General features: G+C 50.7%; 4 protein-coding genes across 4 annotated transcripts; 2 read left to right on the top strand and 2 right to left on the bottom strand.

Moving 5' to 3' along the window:
• Nucleotides 1-5407: 5407 nt before the first annotated feature.
• H6S33_008770 (uncharacterized protein) lies at nt 5408-7516 on the bottom strand (the record flags this gene model as incomplete). Its single annotated transcript, XM_044840229.1, has 4 exons — nt 5408-5683; nt 5776-6158; nt 6246-6692; nt 7216-7516. The coding sequence occupies 4 exons, from the start codon at nt 7514-7516 to the stop codon at nt 5408-5410; spliced, it is 1407 nt and encodes a 468-aa protein (XP_044687626.1).
• Nucleotides 7517-10404: 2888 nt separating this feature from the next.
• On the top strand, nt 10405-11979 carry H6S33_008769 (uncharacterized protein; the record flags this gene model as incomplete). The annotated part of the gene is made up of 1 exon (XM_044840227.1): nt 10405-11979. The coding sequence occupies one exon, from the start codon at nt 10405-10407 to the stop codon at nt 11977-11979; it is 1575 nt and encodes a 524-aa protein (XP_044687625.1).
• Nucleotides 11980-15369: 3390 nt separating this feature from the next.
• H6S33_008768 (uncharacterized protein) lies at nt 15370-17189 on the bottom strand (the record flags this gene model as incomplete). Its single annotated transcript, XM_044840226.1, has 3 exons — nt 15370-15465; nt 15540-16867; nt 16982-17189. The coding sequence occupies 3 exons, from the start codon at nt 17187-17189 to the stop codon at nt 15370-15372; spliced, it is 1632 nt and encodes a 543-aa protein (XP_044687624.1).
• Nucleotides 17190-17493: 304 nt separating this feature from the next.
• Nucleotides 17494-18210, top strand: H6S33_008767 (uncharacterized protein; the record flags this gene model as incomplete). Its single annotated transcript, XM_044840225.1, has 4 exons — nt 17494-17648; nt 17759-17814; nt 17895-18058; nt 18175-18210. 4 exons carry the CDS (start codon nt 17494-17496, stop codon nt 18208-18210), a joined length of 411 nt encoding a protein of 136 aa, XP_044687623.1.
• Between the last annotated feature and the right edge of the window lie 718 nt (nt 18211-18928).

The raw sequence follows: 18928 nt of genomic DNA, 5'->3' as shown, positions 1-18928 counted from the left end.
GGAATATTAATTAGAGGCGGCCTCGATCCTGTACGTTTCTACATATGTAACGTTATCGGTGATTTTTATGAATTGAGGATATAAAATGTCAATTGTTCATGAGGAGTCGTGCTTCATAAATACCAGTCCATATCGAGCCTTTCTTGTCACTCACTGTAATCACAGTGGCTACAATAAAAATCAAAGTGAGTACTATAAATTGCAAAGATAGCCTAAGCTTAATTCGTGTTTATGAGACTACATCAAATCGTTATTAGAGTTTTTATATACATGTAGTTAAAGCTAACCCACAATAATAAGTTTAAATTGATGCTTTGCTTCTACTACCAGAAAAAGCGACCCACTGTGGTTGTTCGGGCATTTAAGCCCAGGCTTGGCTTACATAAGGTTCAATGATCATATTACCGGTTTTTGAATCGACGAAAAGACTTATGGTATTTCGTGCTCATCCGCATAATGGCAGTAAGCTGCTCATGAGTTTAGAGTTCTTATAATGTATGGCTCCACTAAAGGCCGAACAAGCGCCCATCCTAATGAGGGCAACCTCGCCACCAAGAAAATTTAGCCATAAAAGCACATCAATGAACAGCTCGCGTAGATAGGCCCAATCGTAAAAAGATTTCGATTCAAGTGTTCGCATCCAAAATCTAGTCCGAGAGTGAATGAAAGATTCAAACTCAAAGCTCGAATACTCGGAAAATCAGGCAAGAAAAATAGCTCTCTAGCCTTGTTCCAGCCCAATATAAGTGCCTAAGTCGAACATTGTGTATATCTTCCTAGCCAGGGGCCAAGCTAGCTCGAGCTAGAAGCGAAGTCCGACATACCCAAACCTCTTAGACACTAGTGATCTAGATCTCCTCTGCACAAATAATCTCGGATCAACCACACCAGAGGGGTTGGATATTCATATCGCAGCGTACACTACCCACAAAGAAGGCTGAATAGGCTTCGCTTACGCCTAAAATCTTCGACCAAGCCCACCAAGTAGTCTGAGTACTGTGATTGTGATGGCACCTCCGGTAAGTTTAGAGATGACGATGCACACATCCACTCTGAATAGACAGGGCCCTGAGACCTAGAGGGGTATGCATAGCTCAAAATGGCCTGGCGTTTCTGTCTCTATCTGGTGGTTAGCCATAGCTGGTATGTCAAAGCAAGGGCCAAGCGTTTCGTTACTCATAGGATGTAGGTGAGATGGCGACTCATCATCGAGGAGTTTATACACCAGAAGATAAGATGTACATGTAGTTGATGAACATTTTAACATCATGTTCATTTAACGGCAGTGGCAGGGTGAGAATTAAGGTTGCGTGGTCATTCGTGCCACTGCACTCGGTATTCAACACGTAATACAGCTATATATACCTATCAGAAGTACGTGTACCCGTAGATCTCTCTTGGCTAGGATCCTACCCAGGTATCTACAATACATAAGCACTAAACTGCCCACCCTCCCCCCTCTTCTCCTCATAGTGCATGTTAATCAACTCAGCATGTCTAGAGAAAGACACCTGGTGCCCGATCTAGACGACGTGCACACTATGCAATAAAGCAGTCCCTATGACTCTTTTGGATAGGGAGTTTATGTCTTTTTTATTCTATCACCTTCTGGCTGTGGACAGAGGAATGTGATGAAAGATGTATTGCGTTGTGGAATTACTTACTTAGATGGGAGTTCAGCTTCTTGTGGTGGATTGCGCATGTTGGTATGCGAGGTAGGCATTGGCTGTGCTTTTGTTAGCTCACTAGCAGCTCATACGCCTTCATCTGCGCTATTGAGTATTATATTCCACCCTTCAATCCTTTAATTCGTTGTAGATGGAAATACCGAGTCAAACCTCGACCAGATCACCAAAAGCAGCTGCGCTAATGGCTTTTCTGCTTACTCATGAGTCGTCACTCGCTTTATTGATGTCTGCTATCTATATCATGCATTTTTGGATGCTGTATAGCTCACTGGATTCCTTCTCGTACATATAGCCGCCCGATAGAGAGACTTCCCTGCCAGACAGGAGGAAGATCATGTGGTTTAAGGGTTCGGTTCCCAGCTGCAGCCCTCTTAGGAAGCGACATTGTTAGCCTGCGGAACTCGTAGAGCGGTGCACATGAGGGGGGGGTGCAAATCAGGGGACCCAAGTCAAACTCGCTTGCACCTGTCGCGATGTCTGCGCTTCTCTAACCAATCCATCAAAACCTTGGTCTTGGAAATGAGGTGAGCTTAAGAGAGTAGAGGTCACAGGCTATCACTCGGTGATCAAGGGATCTTTTCGGTGGAGATACGAGGAAGTTGTAGCTGTCAGTAGAATAAACACACGGAAGATTTGGAATCGATTCCTCCCTTCTTACTCCTACAGGCGCAATGTGTGCACCTCGGGTATAGGGGAGACATGCAGGTCTGTCCCAATGGCATTGGAGCTGGAGCTACAGAAAACGCCGTCTTGGCGGGAAGCCATTCTTCCAGTACCCCCTGGAGTGTATAGATTTATAATTTCGCGAAACGTATGGCGTATGCAAACAAAATCCATTCTCCATATCAGATTTCATGCTATGTGTCGAGTGTGCTCTAATTGGCGATTAATTGGTGACCAAAAATCTGGCTTTAAAAGGCTTCGCAATCCAGAGAACACGGCTCGGTGACATCGAAGGTGTTCTTTTGACTGGCATGCACTCATGTCTGAATCGCGGCACAACCTTCTGTCGGAAGCACCACCCATCCCCTCATCACGCTTTCTTCGCGTGTGAGTAGCTTAAGATCGCCTGAACTTTGAGCCAGGTATTGAGTAGCCTTCTCCTCGGTAAACCAAAAATTGCCACCTGCAGATGATTACTACGTCTGGAGATCTGAGCCAATTCTCAATAGGCCCATAGGATTTCGTCGACGCCGAGAACTACATGTAAGTGTCCATCCACAGCCTTGTCCTCTACACCATCGTCGATATGTGTATGAGCTTCAAAAATCTTAGTTTACTGACTGACGTCAAGATAGGACATAGCCAGCCTTCTATTATCCGATACCCCTGTCCTCTATCCCCTAGGAATAACGTTTTGGAAGCCATGCCGCGAGTCTGCTTCACAAGGCGTCTGTTACCGTAACTACCACCAAGAGCACGGCCACGAATTCAAGTACTACTACAAGGATGTGTATCCTGAGGCATGGTATGGACATACCTAGGAAGATATAGCGGCTGTAAGGCTGAACCTGGTAAGGCCTTCTTCAATCGATACTAGGGCCTCTATTGAACCCTGAGGACTGCATTCTCCAAGATACAACATGCGTGTAAAGAACCCGTGTTACCACATGTGCATGCTCACTTATCGATAATAGTGCCCAATGCATATTCTCATAGAGTTCTCTAGACATTGAAAGAACACGAAAATGCGTTGATTCGTTTCTCAGTTCACGGATATTGTCTCAAATCCAGAAATGTAGCTTTATTCTGGGTATCGATATCTCATCTTTTTTACTCGGAGGGATCTCAAACATATCTAGTTGGTTGATTGGTAAAACCCATTTCAATTTCCTCGTGCATCGTAAACTTTGAACACATCCCTGTTTTTCAGGTTACATCTACCTTTCTTCTCAATCTCTGACACATACCTATCTATATTCTAGAGACAAATCAATAATCAAAATATTGAAGGTGTAATATCTCAATCAACCGCCTATCGGCCAACCAATCTACTTGCTTTAACCAAGCCCCCACCCACCCCTTGTTCAAGAACCCGTATCCACGAGACCTGCCTGACTCTACCGACTCTAGGCACTCCACATTGATATCCTACATCAACTCGACCATAGATGGGAGAGTTCCCATAATTTCCCACCGCGTTTCTCTACGTAAAAACAAAAAAAACGTAAAACAAATCTGATTACTTCCCCAGGCGCAATCACCGATCCCGTCCCTCGATAACTATGCATGTCTCACCCCCCCTTGGATCGAGCCTCCTATCAAGCTTTTGGACGAGGCATGCACCAGACACTAGAGTAGAAACTCGTACCTAGTTGGTATCAATGGTCAAAAGAAGCCTTCTTACACGCTCTATCTAAGAGTCCTCGTAACAGCATGCAGGAGGAATTTGGAATGAATTATGCAGGCGTGTGTATGTACCTACATGCGTGACTGAATTTGAGTTTTTTAACAGGAGCTTAACTATAGATCTGTACTTTAGAGTATGCAGATCATATGCAATATGCACACTGCAGGCTTTTGACTTTTACAGGGGAAGGGAATGGAGGGCTATATGAGGGGGGTGTTATAGGCAGCAGGTATGTGTAAGACTCTTCCCAACCTATCGGGAAACTCCGCTGCCAAAGGTCGATGTTCTTCCCTATTTAGGATATCTGGACTCGGGGGATTCCAGGTTACCAGTGATCTAGAAGGAGAAGAAGCGGAAATATCCGCCTCATCCTCCGCCGTCCGGACCTTTGACTTTTGATTTTAGTGCATTTGTGTATATCACCGTTAAAGCAAGGAGGATGGATTATATCGGGCACTACAACAACTGGATCAATTTTATACATACAGACAGCTAAGCCTTCATATTTTATTTATTCAAGCGCTGGAAAAAGGAAAGAAAATAATTAATATACATGCCTACTCACTTCTCGCTTCTCTCCCTCCACTGCTAACCCCTAACGAGTATCCAAATATCCGTTTTTATACGCAGCCTTCTTCAGCGTCATGCACAACGAGAGTCTCAGTTGCTTTTCTCTGTCCAATTGGACCATTCTCACCTATTACTTTCTTTTTCTTCTTGATTGGCCAAGAATCTCTCAAAGCTCAACCAAAAAGTGCACAAAAAACCCGAGAGAAATGCACCCACTCACTCCGAATTTAGGTATTTACAGTAGCCACAGTAAAGTCCCATATTAAACTCCCACCAACTCCCAATATCACAGTTTTGCGTTTTTCTCTTTCTTGCTTTCTTTCTCTCTCTCTTCTTTGTTTGTTGCAGCAACTGCCCCCCCCTTCCTCTTCCTCCTCAAGTAGAGTACAATAGCATATTCGCTCCCCATGTCCGCCAGTTTGAGTGCAGTATCCTGCCCGCCTAGTTGCACGCACTAGTGCTGTGCCGTATCGTAGTAATCGTTGTAGGTTATACAAAACTCGAATCGAATATAAACATCCACTACCACCACCGCCAACCACCAGCCCAGTGACAAGAAGAATATTTATAAGAAAATAAGATCCCAGGACAAAATTAACGCCCCGTAAGATGATGATATACGAAAGAAGTTGTAGTAGCAGTAGTAACAAACTTGTTGATGAATGGTAAAAAAAAAAAGACGAGGGAAGAAAAAAAAAACATCCTCAATCAATCAATTAAGCCACCCATGTCCGAAAAAACAAAAAAAGTAAAACTGTCCCGATATTTTCGTCCCCAACGTCCCATTGATTGCCCATTGTTATTGCCCCGCAGAATCCTCGTCCACAACTGCTGTTCCTCCAACAAATTGTCCCTCCAAACTCGACTCCACCGCCGGCCCCGCTCCCTCCCCCGAAGACGAAGACTCCGCCGGCGACGCCGCCGCCAACGTCGTGTTCTGCCGGGCGTGCTGCTGCTGTATATGCTGAAAAAGCACGCACTCCCCAAAGATGTAACTATACTCACCGCCGCCACCCTCGCCATCGCTCCACTCCTCCTCGTCCCCGTCGCCATTATCGTGACTCCAGTCGCTTTCCTATTCAGTCCCATAGCGCCCCCCGGTCAGTCCCTCCTAAATTCCTGATATCCTCAAGATCCTAATGATAGAGGAAAGGGTAACAGACCTACCTCCTCGTTGGCCGCCGCCGCCGCCGCCGCCGATCCGCTGCCGTTGACCACGCCGTCGAGCTCTGGCAGCTCAGCGTTGCTGTAGCCGCCGCCGCTGGTGCTGCTGTTGCGTTCGCTCCGTAGTAGGTGTAGCGTCTTGAGCCGGTCGCTGAAGCCCTTCTTCCGGTTCTCGAGCACGGCGTCGTTGGCCTCCTGTAGCGTCTTTATGCGTGCGTCCCGCTGCGCTTCTGGGAGGTTCGAGGCGTTGAGGATGGAGGTGTTGAGGTGTACCAGGTTCTCCAGGAGGTCCGGGGAGTCTGTTAGCATGAGCACTGAGACGTGCTGCATTATCCTACACCACGTGAATGGGTCGCGCGAGGGGACGTTGGGTGGGTAACAGGGGACTACACCAGCGCCGCCAGTCAGCTACTACTGCACCTCCGGGGGTGGGGGTTATGTGTGTGGTGCGGATGAAGAGGGTGGGGACAAACATCTCAAGCTCGGCCTCCCGTCTACATACCAGCTCGAGCTATTCAGCGGCTGCCCCTCCAGCGGGATCGATGTGCAGTCCGCCCGCATCTCTATGAGTGTGTGGTAGTTTGGGTCGTCGCTGCGCGCACCCCCCTCTTTCAGGAAGGCCTTGAACAGAACCATCCATAGCGTGCCCTTGAGGTCTTGGTCGCTGTGTAGCCAGTCCTCGCGCGCTGTCCGTACCAGTGTCGTGTAGGCGCGGAAGTAGCCGTCGGGGACGTGCGCGAACGACCAGGCGCTTGGCGGGATGGCGGCGACATCGAGCAGCGCGGCGTGGGCGGGGAGGAGGTTTGTGAAGTGGTGGCGCCAGTGGGGGTTCGCTGTTGCGGAGGAGCAGAGGGGGCGGGAGGTGAGGCGGAGAGAGGTGAGGTCGGTGAGCGTCAGGAGGGAGAAGATTTGGTGGATCACTAGTGAGTGGGGATTGTCAGCGAATGTCTTTCTTTTGTTTCTTTCTCTTCTCCTATGGTGATATTGAAGCCAATTGCGATATTGAGGGCTGCTATCGTCGCGGTCTGAGGACGTGGGATTGGAGGTATCTCAGGGAGACGCGGCACGCTTCCCAGTCGTGTCGTTGAACCTCGCTCGACACTCAAACTCGACTGACATGACATGACATGACAAGCCAAAATGACTAGCATACAAACCACAGACAGGCAGGCAGGCAGGTTACATTAAGGCTGAATAGGAAACAGGAAGGGGCTATGAACAGCAGCAGCAGCAAGCAATCAAGCAAGCAGTAGCAGCAGCAATCAAGCAACCAAGAACGAAAAGGCAAAATAGAAAAAACGTGGGAATTGATTTGTATGTAGCAGTAGGTAATGTAGTAGTAGGACAAGCAAGATCTGTGTATCCATCCCCAGCATCACCACTATTTCTCTCTCTCACTCAGATCTCTCTCTCTCTCTCACACACCTTTCTCGCTCCCCTTACCTTCAAGTGGAAGACTCTCCAGTGATAACCCGTTCCTGCTCGCCATTGCTGTTGCAGTTGCAGTCGTGATCTCGGCCCTGGGGCTTTTTCGAGGCGGGCTGCTGCTGCTGTCAGTCTGTTGGCGGGAAGAGGGAGAGCAGCAATCGTTTGATGTTGCTGCTGCGTCTGCCACTGCTGCTGCTGATGATGATGCTGGTGCTGAGGTTGTTGATGGTTGTGGTGTGGACGACATTGATGATATAAGAATAGTCCCCGTAGTCCCAGTAGTAGTATCGGACAGACCCATGGTTGTCTTCTCCATTTATGTAGAGTATCGGGAGGTGGGTGGGTGGGTGGAAGAGGGGGGGGGAGGGAAGGATGGGGAAAATCTCCTTTGGGGGGGGGGGGGGGGGGGGGGGGGGAGGTGTCTCTGGTCTGTCTGTCCAGTCCTGTCTCCCTCTGTTAAGACTGGATCTGTCGTCCGTATGTCTGGCTGTCTGTTCTACTCTGCCGGCAGCGGGAAGTAACTACCAGCATTAAAGTACATAACTGCGCGCGCTATGCTACTACTAACCTCACCTCACCGTCTCTCTTCATGTAAAATCGCGATGCAACATGCGGGCTAGTGTAGGCCCCGTTTCTGTTCTCAGAGGGAGCTTTTATGCTTTTTATTTGCTTTTTTTTCCCTACTGGCTGACTTTGTGGTGGTGGTACATATGGTAAGTGGTTTTGTTTGCTTTTCTTTTCTTGCTTCCTCCTAAGTTCTGAGGTTTACCGACTTTCTTTTTTATTTTTTTATTTCCTTTTTTTCTCGAGGTAAGAGTAAAACAACCTTTTCTGCGACTGAGGTCCGTGTCTGGCTTCTCTTATTTTTCTTTCTTTTCTTTTTTGGGGCTGTTTCTGTTTCTGGTCTGGGGGGGGGAGGCGGGGGGAGGGAGTGAGGGAGGTTTTACAATGCTTTCTTTTTGGCTGGCTGGTGCTGGTGAGGTGAGCGTTAAAGAAGAAAAAAGAAGGGACGACGACCAAAGCCGCAGTTGCTTTTCAATCAAATCTGTATCGTACCCAGGTAGATAGAAGATGGTAGCACCCTCCCTACTGCCTTCCCCCCTCCCAGTAAAAAAAAAAGAAAGAAGGGCGATAATCCCCGTAGAGACGTAGAGCGACTGGCAGGGATGCGTCGCACAAAGACAGCACGAGAAGGGGCAAGCGAGAGGAAATGGACTACATACAGGAACCTTAGACTACAGTACCTACGAGTCCTCTACCACCTACCTTACCACCTCCTCCACAGACAGATAGACAGACAGACGAGACGAGTAGGTAGGCAAAAAAGTTAGGCGGGGGCTTGAGACCTGCGTCGTCGCGTTGGTAAACTAAACGTGGGAAAAAGAAGGTTTCCCTGCTCCTGCATGACAAGACAGACACTGGTTGAAGCTTTTGTAGCAGGAAGGGAAGAGGAGGAAGGGGGAAGTATCAAGCGATCAGCACTTGACGAGCGGAGGCTTATGCACACAAGAGCTTGTTGAAACGCCTCTACATGCGTAAGGCAAGTATGGAGTAACAAGCCGTAACAGGCGCCGCTGGACTTGACCCCAATTAATTAACTGTGAGGAAATCTTCTCCTCTAGCCCCCAAGCTAGCTGGTTAGGCGCGTGTTTGTGGTGGTTGTGGTTATGGTGGTTGGTTCATCTTGGTTTTGTGGTGGTCGTGGTGGTGGGTGGTTTCGGGATGGATGTAGGTACGGTCTACTGGGCTCCGTAGGCGGACTTAGGAACGAGAAACTTCTGCCGGCCGGAGGGGAGGAAGAGAGGGGGGGGGGGGGGGGATGGCAGCGGTTACGATAACGGTTGTATGTATGTAGATATGTAGAAGTACGTATGCGTTTGTGATCTTGACGGGTTCTTCCATTTTTTTATTATCGTGGAATTTTTCCAGACGATTTCTGCCCCGAACCAACATGAAGCATTTGGCGTGTTGAATAAGTAGAGGGGAGGTGGAAGTCCCTTCGAGAGCTTGGAGAAACTCGGAATTGATTGCTAGTCTGGGGGAACCACCATCCCAGCAGCTTGGGACGTTGATGATTGATGATGATCAATCAAGATAGCTCTAGAACCAAACAGGGTTAGCGGAGTGATTGGTGCCAAGGATATTTATGGGAATCTTGAAGGAAACGATGGAAGATGTGATTGATTGATTTGATTTGATTTGATTGATTACTCTACTCCAGCGAAGATCACAAAATAGGGTTTATGCTTTGCCTAGGTGCGGCGTTGAAGATCCATGGATGGAGCACTGTAGCTGTCTGTACCCTACGGTGATACCTACAGCATGCCTGGGGAGGGGCGGGGGGGAAACGAACATGACAGCTGCTGTAGATTTGTATGGGTCGCTGGTGACTGTCACTGATGAGCTCACTGGGGCGTCCATTCAACGCGTGAGGAGATCACGTGCCTCAGGCGGGCTGTGCTGCGGGAATGTTTACTTGTTTAAAGTCCTGGGGCGGGCTTGGTGAGGTCGCCGGGCACACACACACACTCACACTCACCAGTTGCGCACCTAGGAACGATATCTAGGCGCCCTGTTCCTGCGAACATTACGAACACCGAGCACTATATAGTCCCTGAAGCTGAGGTACGCCGTGCGTAGTAGTATGAATCGGGTACATAGCCTTTGTAACACGCGCGCATATAGCCTTTGTAACCACAGATGCGTCATAGATTCTTTCAACATCACCCTCATCATCTGCCCGGCCGTGATCCCAACAGCTGAGAACTGAGAACTTCGCCCATATCCGTTATCGCCGCCGCCGCCTTCGCCGCCTGCGTCCTCGGGCCAATCTTTATAAGGGACGCGTTATAGCCATTTCTTGCCTACATAGCTCTCGGCATACTCGATTCACTTGCAAAGAGAAAGGAAAAAAAAAGAGGACAACACGGTCCCTCTCATTTCTCCACTTACCCCACATCTGTCAAGCAGTCAATCAATCAGCCACCAGTGCAGCAGCAGCGCAGTGTTACCATCGCTCGTTTCCTGTACGAGACTCTACATATGTATGTCAGCCAATAATATCAAAATCTATTGGTCCCCCCCCCCCCTTCCCTTCCCTTCCCTTCCTTCACCATCCACTGCAGACCACATATATCTTGCTAATACCTATTCCCGGATCTGCAGCTACCACCAGTACTACTAGTTCCCTACTGCAGCAGTACCATGGCCTACTACCAGCAACCTCCCCCAGGGAACTATCCCCCACCACAGCAGCAACAGCCACCCCCAGGGGGTTACCCACCGTACGGCCAGCAGCCACCATACGGGGCTCCCCCGCAGTCGCCATACCCGCCACGGCAGCAGCAATGGGGCCAGCAGCTCCAACCACCCCCTGGAGGATACCAACAACCCCCACCGCCGCACAGTCCCGGCTTCCAACCCCCACCGCACAGTCCTGGGTTCCAAGCACCACCCACCCAAGGGTACCCACCGCCTCAGGGCCCAGGCTACGGCCCTCCTCCGCAGCAGTTCCAGCCTCCCCCGCACCAGGGATATCCTCCTCCACAGCAAGGATATCCTCCCCCACAGCAAGGCTATCCTCCCCCACAGCAGCAAGGCTATCCCCCACCACAGCAAGGATACCCACCTCCACAGCAGCAAGGATATCCTCCTCCACAAGAGTACCCGCCACAAGGCTACGCCCCAGCACCACTCGTGCACCGCGACTCTAATGGCTACCATCCTCCCGCGCCGCCTCCTAGCCAATTCCCACCACAGGGCTTCCCGCCCCCGCAGCAGGCCTCATACCTCAACCCCCTAGGCGTCGGCGGCGCCCCCCCACCACCAATCGCACACTCCTTCCCACCCGTCGCTCCACGCATCATACCTACCGCCGACATCGATACAATCTACAAAGCCTGCAAAGGCTTCGGCACCGACGAGAAGGCCCTCATCAGCGTCTTTGGCTACCGCGAGGGCGACGTCATCGAGGCCATCCGCGCGCAGTACTCATCACACACCAAGCGCGACCTCATCACAACGCTCGAGAAGGAGACAAGCGGGAACTTCCGCACCGCGCTCAAGGCCGTCGCATTCGGCCCCAGCGAGTGCGATGTCTTCTTCGCGAACCTGGCCATCGCGGGCTTCGGCACAAACGAGAGCATGCTGACGGAGTCAATCATGGGCAAGACAAACGCAGAGGTCAACAGAATGAAGAGCATCTACCCCCAGCGCTACAAGGAGTCGCTGGAGTCCGCCGTGCGCGGCGACCTCTCGATGAAGACGGAGAAGCTGTTCATGATGGCGCTGTCGGGCCAGCGCATCGAGGACTGGGAGCCCATAAACCCGACGGTGGTGGCGGGTGACGTCGCGGCGATTCATAATGCGTGCGCTGGGCTCGGCACGGACGAGATCACGGTGTGTTCGTTGCTGACGCGCGCGAGCGAGCCGTATCTGAGGGCGCTGGCGACGGAGTATAAGAACAGGCACAAGATCGACCTGGTGAAGCTCATCAAGAAGGAGTTCTCGGGACACATGCAGGATGCGCTGGTGTATATTGTCGAGGGTGCGCTGAATAAGCCGACGCGGGATGCAATACTACTGGAGGCGAGTATGAAGGGGATTGGGACCAGGGATGAGCTGCTGATCTCGAGGCTGGTGAGGATGCATTGGGATAAACACCATTTTGAGCTCGTCAAGAGGGAGTTTAAGAGGTTGTATGGCAGGGATCTGCAGTCGAGGGTCAAGGGTGAGACCAGCGGGGACTATGGGAGGTTAATGGTTGCGCTGTGTTCTTGAGGCGTTTTTTCTTCTTCTTGCTGTTTCGCTTTTTGGTTGGCCGCTGATGATAAATGTCATGTGTTTATTTATCCAAGAGAGATAAAGAGAGCCTAATCTGTATTTGTGTTTTTTTATGGGGTAGCTATGTCTGCGGTGGGGGGTGGTTTGCTCTTATGTCTGCTCTTATATCTTGCTTGGTTAGTACTCGGGAGGTTGGTATGTAAGGTAGTACATTAGTGCTATCGTTTGGTTCGCTGCGCGTGGGTTGGGATATCTGTTAGTGGCCTAAAAAAGTAGAAATTGTTCCTTTTATATTCATCTAGTTTTTAATGCTTGCTCTTGCTCTTTGTAGGCTAACTATATCTACGAATCTTTTTATATTTAGTGGTGCGTAGGATTGGGACCCGTGAATCTTGATTTCATAGAAGTCCCTTCCCGAGGGCCTGGGCTTGAGGTGGTGAAGTTGAGCAGATAGCCCCCGGTTCAAGCGCCACAGATGTGGCGCTGTGGCAGTGCGGTCGAGTGATTGTTTGTGACTGCCGTGCGCAAACGTCGTTGGTCGAGAAAGGACGAGCTCTTTTTTGTGCTTTTTATGGAGCTAGTTAATGGTTATAGTGAAAGGACTCGTGTATAGTATCTCTGGGGCGGTGAGGACGCTTATGGCTTGAAAAGAGGTGTGTTCGATTGATCCAGGGTTGTAGACTCAACAAGCCGTCCGTTGGTCTTCCTTTCTGGCGTATATACAATGTATCTGTTGACGGGGGGCGTACATACATGTACATAGACAGAACAGACATAGGTTGGCATTTGCGGCGCATCGGTACGTTGGCCCTTTCTTTCCCCCTTCCCCCCCGAATCCCGGCAGGTGTACGAGATGGATATATCAGAGAGCTTCCCTATTTCAACAAGAATAGAACTGAGGTAAAAGAGAAAGAAGAAAAAAAAAACAATTGTTTGTATAGTGGATCTAAGCGGGATTCGAACCCGGTATCCGCTGTCGTCATAAGTTTCCTAAACCGGAGGCATATACCACTATACAAACAGAACTTGTTGGAGGAACTGCGTGCTGGGGAGGATGGTAAACGTACGTATACGTATACGTAGTCTCGTATAATACATGTACCCATCCCGTACTTGCAGTAAGCTAGCGTCCCAACAAGCCGTCCGTCGGTCTTCCTTTCTGGCGTATATACAATGTATCTGTTGGCGGGGGGCGTACATACATGTAGTACATACTTGACAGAACAGACATATGTTGGCATTCGCGGCGCATTGGTACGTTGGCCCTTTCTTCCCCCCCCCCGAATCCCCGGCGCCCACTACACAGGTGTACGGGATGGATATATCAGAGAGCTTCCCTATTTCAACAAGAATAGAACTGAGGTAAAAGAAAGAAGATAAAAAAAAACAATTGTTTGTATAGTGGATCTAAGCGGGATTCGAACCCGGTATCCGCTGTCGTCATAAGTTTCCTAAACCGGAGGCATATACCACTATACAAACAGAACTTGTTGGAGGAACTGCGTGCTGGGGAAGATGGTAAACGCACACACGTATACGTACGTAGTCTCGTAACCCATCCCGTACTTGCAGCAAGCTAGCTGCCCACCAGTCCCAACAAGCCGTCCGTCCATATACCCCACTACCTAGGCTCGCCCCCAACCAACCCATCTGCTTCACAAGGGCATAGTGGACCTCGGTGATCAGCGGGGAAGTCTTGGAGTAAGTGAGATGGAATGATGGAGAGTGGGTGGAGCGCCTCTGGCTATGGCGAGGCTTGGGGAGGGGAGTGGGTTCTTTTTATACTGCGGTTGGTTGGGATGTGTTGAGATGATGATGTGACTGCTGTGATCGAGGGTGGTGGGTAGAGGTGTGGGCGGGTGTTAGTGGGATGTCTCTAGCTCTCTCGCGACTTCTTACTTCCTCTCTCACTCATGATACAGATTGGAACTCGACTGGCAGATACGGTAGGTAACAATGAGTTCTAACTGTCCTTCTGCTCCCCCTTCCTACACGTTCAGATGGAGCATCGGCATTAGGCCGGAGAACTAGGAGAGGAGGTTGGGCTCTATTTCGTTGACTCTGATACTAAGAGGAAGCATTAGGCCTTAACCATGGGGAGAGGGGGCGAGAGGAGAGTGATCAACCTGAACATTGCGGGTAACGCCAACCAGCCACACTACCTAATATCAGTAGCTGGGGTTATTTATGGTAAGTCATTGTGGTTGTTGTTATTGACAACTAAATTGTTGCCAATGTTTTATGATGTACTCCGGACATTGTTCCAAACTATCTGTACTTTTGTCGTTGAGCCATCTGTTCTTTAAACTGTACCTATAAAGATGGCGCCTTCTCTCCCTCTTCCTTGTTTTAATAATCAGTGCATACAATCAACTTCATCGGTTCTCTACTGCTCCAAAGACTACATGTATCTCTGAAAGCAGCAGGCAGACACCCGCATTTAGCGATTACAATGAGCGAGTGATATGCCATGACTACACTACATCCACACCACGCAACGTTCCTACTCCACTAGCGAAACACATGGCTAAAAAAAGGTGCCTGTCATACTTAAAGACGCGCGTAGACTGCCTCTTCCAAGAGAGATCATGACTACAGGCTCAAATGTTTAATAGCAGGTGAACGAAACCCGCGCCCACACCGGCACCCACCAAATATAGAATGAATGGGTACGTTCGCCCCTACCATTTAGAGTCGAACCGAGCTGTCGTGGGTAACGGAATGAAACAAAGCCTATAAGCTATTAGTTCTACTCTACCTGGGGAGCTGGGTGCTGTCTATCGAAAGCCCCCTCTCTCTCTTCCTGTACAATGTAGAGAGACCAACCAGCCAGTCTGTATGGATATCTGGTAATGTACTCTATCGATCCAAGAAGTACTATATGGCATTATGCTACTTCTTTCCTTTTGGCATTACCCCAACAAAAGGGAAGGGAAGGAAAGAATACCGCGACCCCTTGTACTATGGTCATAAGATGTCACTCGGTCTATTTACACTAGCTGACTGGCTAGCTGTCTCTATTACCCACCTGCCAATTACAACTACTGTGACTTGAACTACGTATTGGGACAGCTATTATAACGCCGAGTCTAGCAAATGCTGAAGAGCATATGGAGGGACCGTATCGCTCATCATCATCACTCGAAACCTACCTGCTCTCCGCTCAACCCCACTGCTCTACAACCCCAACCCCACTACAGCTCCAACTCCAACTCCGCCACAGCCCCAACTACTCACCTATCCGCCCCAAACACCCCGAAACAAAAACCAAACCAAACCACACAGCAGCAACAATCCGCCCTGAATTAGCAGCACCCTACCTAAGAAAGCCTATTATACATGCAGATAAAAAGAAGCAAAAAAGGAGCAAAAAGAAAACCCACTCCACTAGTCGAAGTCCCGATTCTCAAACCTATCCCTATCGAAATACTTAGCGCCGATGGTATTTCCATTAAATAGCCGTCCCTCGAGCGCTTGTACTGCCTGTTTATATGTGGTCAGTTAGTATATATCCCTACTACCTCCTTATATCTTATCAAAAAAGAGGAAAAACCTACCCTTAACGCGCTCAACTGACTGGTAAACACCACAAATACCCTACTCTTCGTGCGCCCCTCCCTCCAGTGCACGAGCACTCTCTCCACCTTACCATACTTCCCCTCACACTCCTCACCAATCTCCTGCACCAGCACGGCCTCATCCTCGTCCTGAAGCCCGTCCACCATGCTCTCCAGCACCACCACCTCACTGATCTTCCCCTCGTCGGGGTTCGCGCGCTTGTTACGGTCAATGATCTTGCCGCGGCCGGCGAGATCTTTAGACTTTGAGGCGGCGACCATGCGCAGTGGTTGCACGATACCGCTGGAGTCGGCGCCGAGCCCAGTGCCCGATTTCCAGCCGTATTTGGACATGAGGCGCTGGGCGAAGCCGGCTTGGCCAGGGAGGGTGGAGCGGTCGTCTTCGGCCGGGGGTTGGGGTGGTGGTGAAGAGGTGGAGCGTGCTGGTGGGGGAGAGGTGGGAGGGGCGGGGGCGGGGGCGGAGTTGTTGTAGAGGACGGGGGCGCGGGAGATTGTTGCTTCTGGTTGTACTGGGGGCGGTGGTGGAGGTGGAGGGGGAGGCGGGGGGTGGAATGATGGTGCTGGTGGAGGGGGAGTCGGTGTTGCGGTAGCAGCAGCAGCACTGTACCCGGCTTGTCCCATCTGCGACATGCGGATACGACGCGCATATGCATCCTCTCCTGACGCATCATCCGGCACCTCCGCTGGCGGGGGCGGCGGTGGAGGCGTCGGCTGTGACCTTACTACCCCGCTACCACCCAGCGACGGCGGCGGCGCAAACGAGTACCCCTTCGGCGGCGCAAACCTCCCTGCCGCCGCCGCCTTATACGCGCCGTCCCTCCCCCCGTCCTCCTCGTCACTGTCCCCGCCCCAGCTGTCGTCCCTCTGGCGGTGGCGGCGGCCATAGACCCTCTCGCGCCAGTCCTGCATCTCCCTGACCTTCTCGTCGCCCTCACGGTACTCCTCGTAGCTGTTGGGCCGGCTGGGGTCGTAGACGTCGTCCCAGTTTGTGGGCGGCGGTGGGGTGTCGCGCGCCTTTTTGCGGCGCTTTTTGCTGCTGCTTGTGGTATTGCTGCTGCGGTGGTGTTGCTTGGAGGAGCTGGCGTAGAAGCCGTTGACATCGTCATCGCCGGTCCAGTCCTCGAGGGTGGTTTTTGTGATGGGGCGCGGGGCGGCAGAGGGGGTGGGGTCGGCGTTGTTTGTGGCGGTGTTATTGGTGGTAGAAGTGCTGCTGAGGGCACCGGTGATGGGTTTCATGGAGATTTTGGGCTTCGTGGGTTTTGTGGGTTGTGGGCGTTTTGTGATTGTTGGTTGGAAGCGGAGGGATGCTGCGGCAGCCAGTCAGTCAGTAAGTATCCTGTCTATGAGTTCTCTTCTCTCCTCCTCCTCGATATATCACCCTCTTCATATGTTTGCTATATAGTTATGAAATCCACACTTACCAGCGTTCAACTTCTTCTGCCCCGATCCCCCAGTTCCCGCACCACCTACTCCCATCCCAGCTGCTGCTCCTGCTGCAGAATCTCCATCCTTCGAGCTGTTGGCGCCCGCAGCAGCAAACACAACTGGCGCACGGGAGATTGAAGCCGTGTTTGCGGGCTCGAGGAGGTTTGCGTATAGCCCTGAGCGAGCTGGCGGAGGGTCTGGCATTTCTGTGGGGTGAATTGGGTCTCTGGCAGACAGACGGACAGATAGTCGCGGTTTGTGGTATTGTAATTGCTGGATTGACGCATGCCGGTCATGATGGCTGTTACCCTGCCTAGCGCCTGCGTAGTTGCCAGGGCCCACCCACCAGGCACCCAACACAGCTCCGTCCTCGGCCCGGGTGTGTGTTTCCCCACCATTTGCGTGTGCGGGGAGCTCTCGTGTAATCATTGGTAGCTAGCTAAATATAAACATATGGACCCCTCCATACAACATCCCCCCCACTCCCCTCCTCCATCCCACCCCATCAATGCTCCTCAAACCCCGCCTCTTCACACCCATTCTCCGTTCAACGCTCACAAGAACCACTATCCGCACAATGTCTGCCGCACCACAGAAGATTGAGTGGCTCTGCATCATGCCTGACCAGCCGGATGCGCTGGCGAGGAGGGTGGAGATTAGGCCGTAGGTCTCCCTGTGTACTTGTATTTGTGTTGCAAATTGTAGTTATGGTATAATTGTGATTATGATTGGGTTGTGATTGTAATTGGTGTTAATATATATCTAAAATACAGAAAACACTTTGCCGGCCTCCAGGCACTAATCGACAGCGGGTTCATCAACTTTGGCGGTCTGCCCCCTTCCCCCCCCCCCCCCCCCCAAATCCCACCTGTCCACCCTCACCACAACTGCTAACATAACGAACCACAGGCGCATACCTAAACGAACCCGAACAGCCCGACACGCCACTCGCCTTCCGTGGCAGCGTCCTCACCTGCCTGGCTGCCACGCGCGAGGAGGTCGAGGAGACGCTCAGGAAGGATCCGTATACGACGGGCGAGGTGTGGGATTGGACGAAGGCGCAGATTTATCCCGTGAGTATTGCCCTGAGATGTTGCGTTGTGCTGTGTGGGGGAGAAATGGGGAAGGGATGGAGAGGGAGAGGAAGGGGTGTAAAGGATTTGGCTAATGCGTGTGTTGTGGGGGATAGTTCAAGTGTGCGGTTAGGCTGCCGTTGGTGAAATAGGTGGCTAGATAGCTAGGTATCTAGCTGGCTACATCTATGGAGGTAATGGGATGGTAGTAATGATAGCAGGCAGTATTGTTCCTTTTCGGCCTGTGGGGTTTGGTACAATATTTAACTACTCAGCTAGAGCTAGAGCTATGATACTACTGCATACTTTACTACTGACGTTCCGTTCCTTTGGATTTATGTGCCGTTTGGGATGTAGCTGTGACTATTGAGTCTTGAACATGGATACGGTGATCGATGCTGCTGCTTCAGCCCCCTTATTGGTCCCTCATGGCAGCTCTACATTCGTACGAGTGATCATCCATGATTCTATCGCTGCCCAGCTAGCTATGCTACTGTAGTGGCTACAAGTAATGGGGTTAACTGCACCGACATTTCGATGAAATAAAGCACAGAGCCATAACCATTCCCCTAGATCCTTTCCCCTCGACCCTTTTCCCTTTCCTTTCCTTTCCTTTCCTTTCCTTTTTTTTTTTTTACCATTTCCTACCACCGTCCCACCATCCCACAGTCCCATCCGCCATCCAGACCACACTACAAAAACATAAAAAAAGGTCATTCACTACAGCACTCACACGCATTCACTACAGCACGATATTTTTCCCCCCCCGGGGGGGGGGGGGGGGGGTCTTCACCGCGCTCGCTCGCTACAAGAGGAAATAAAAAGAAGAAATGACATGAAAATTTAAAACATGAATATTGAATATAAATA

Source organism: Morchella sextelata (assembly GCF_020137385.1).
Source record: "Morchella sextelata strain SCLS chromosome Unknown scls_28, whole genome shotgun sequence".
Lineage (NCBI taxonomy): Eukaryota > Fungi > Ascomycota > Pezizomycetes > Pezizales > Morchellaceae > Morchella > Morchella sextelata.
The sequence above is the reverse complement of the archived record's forward strand: the minus strand, read 5'-3'. Positions and strand labels throughout refer to the sequence as shown.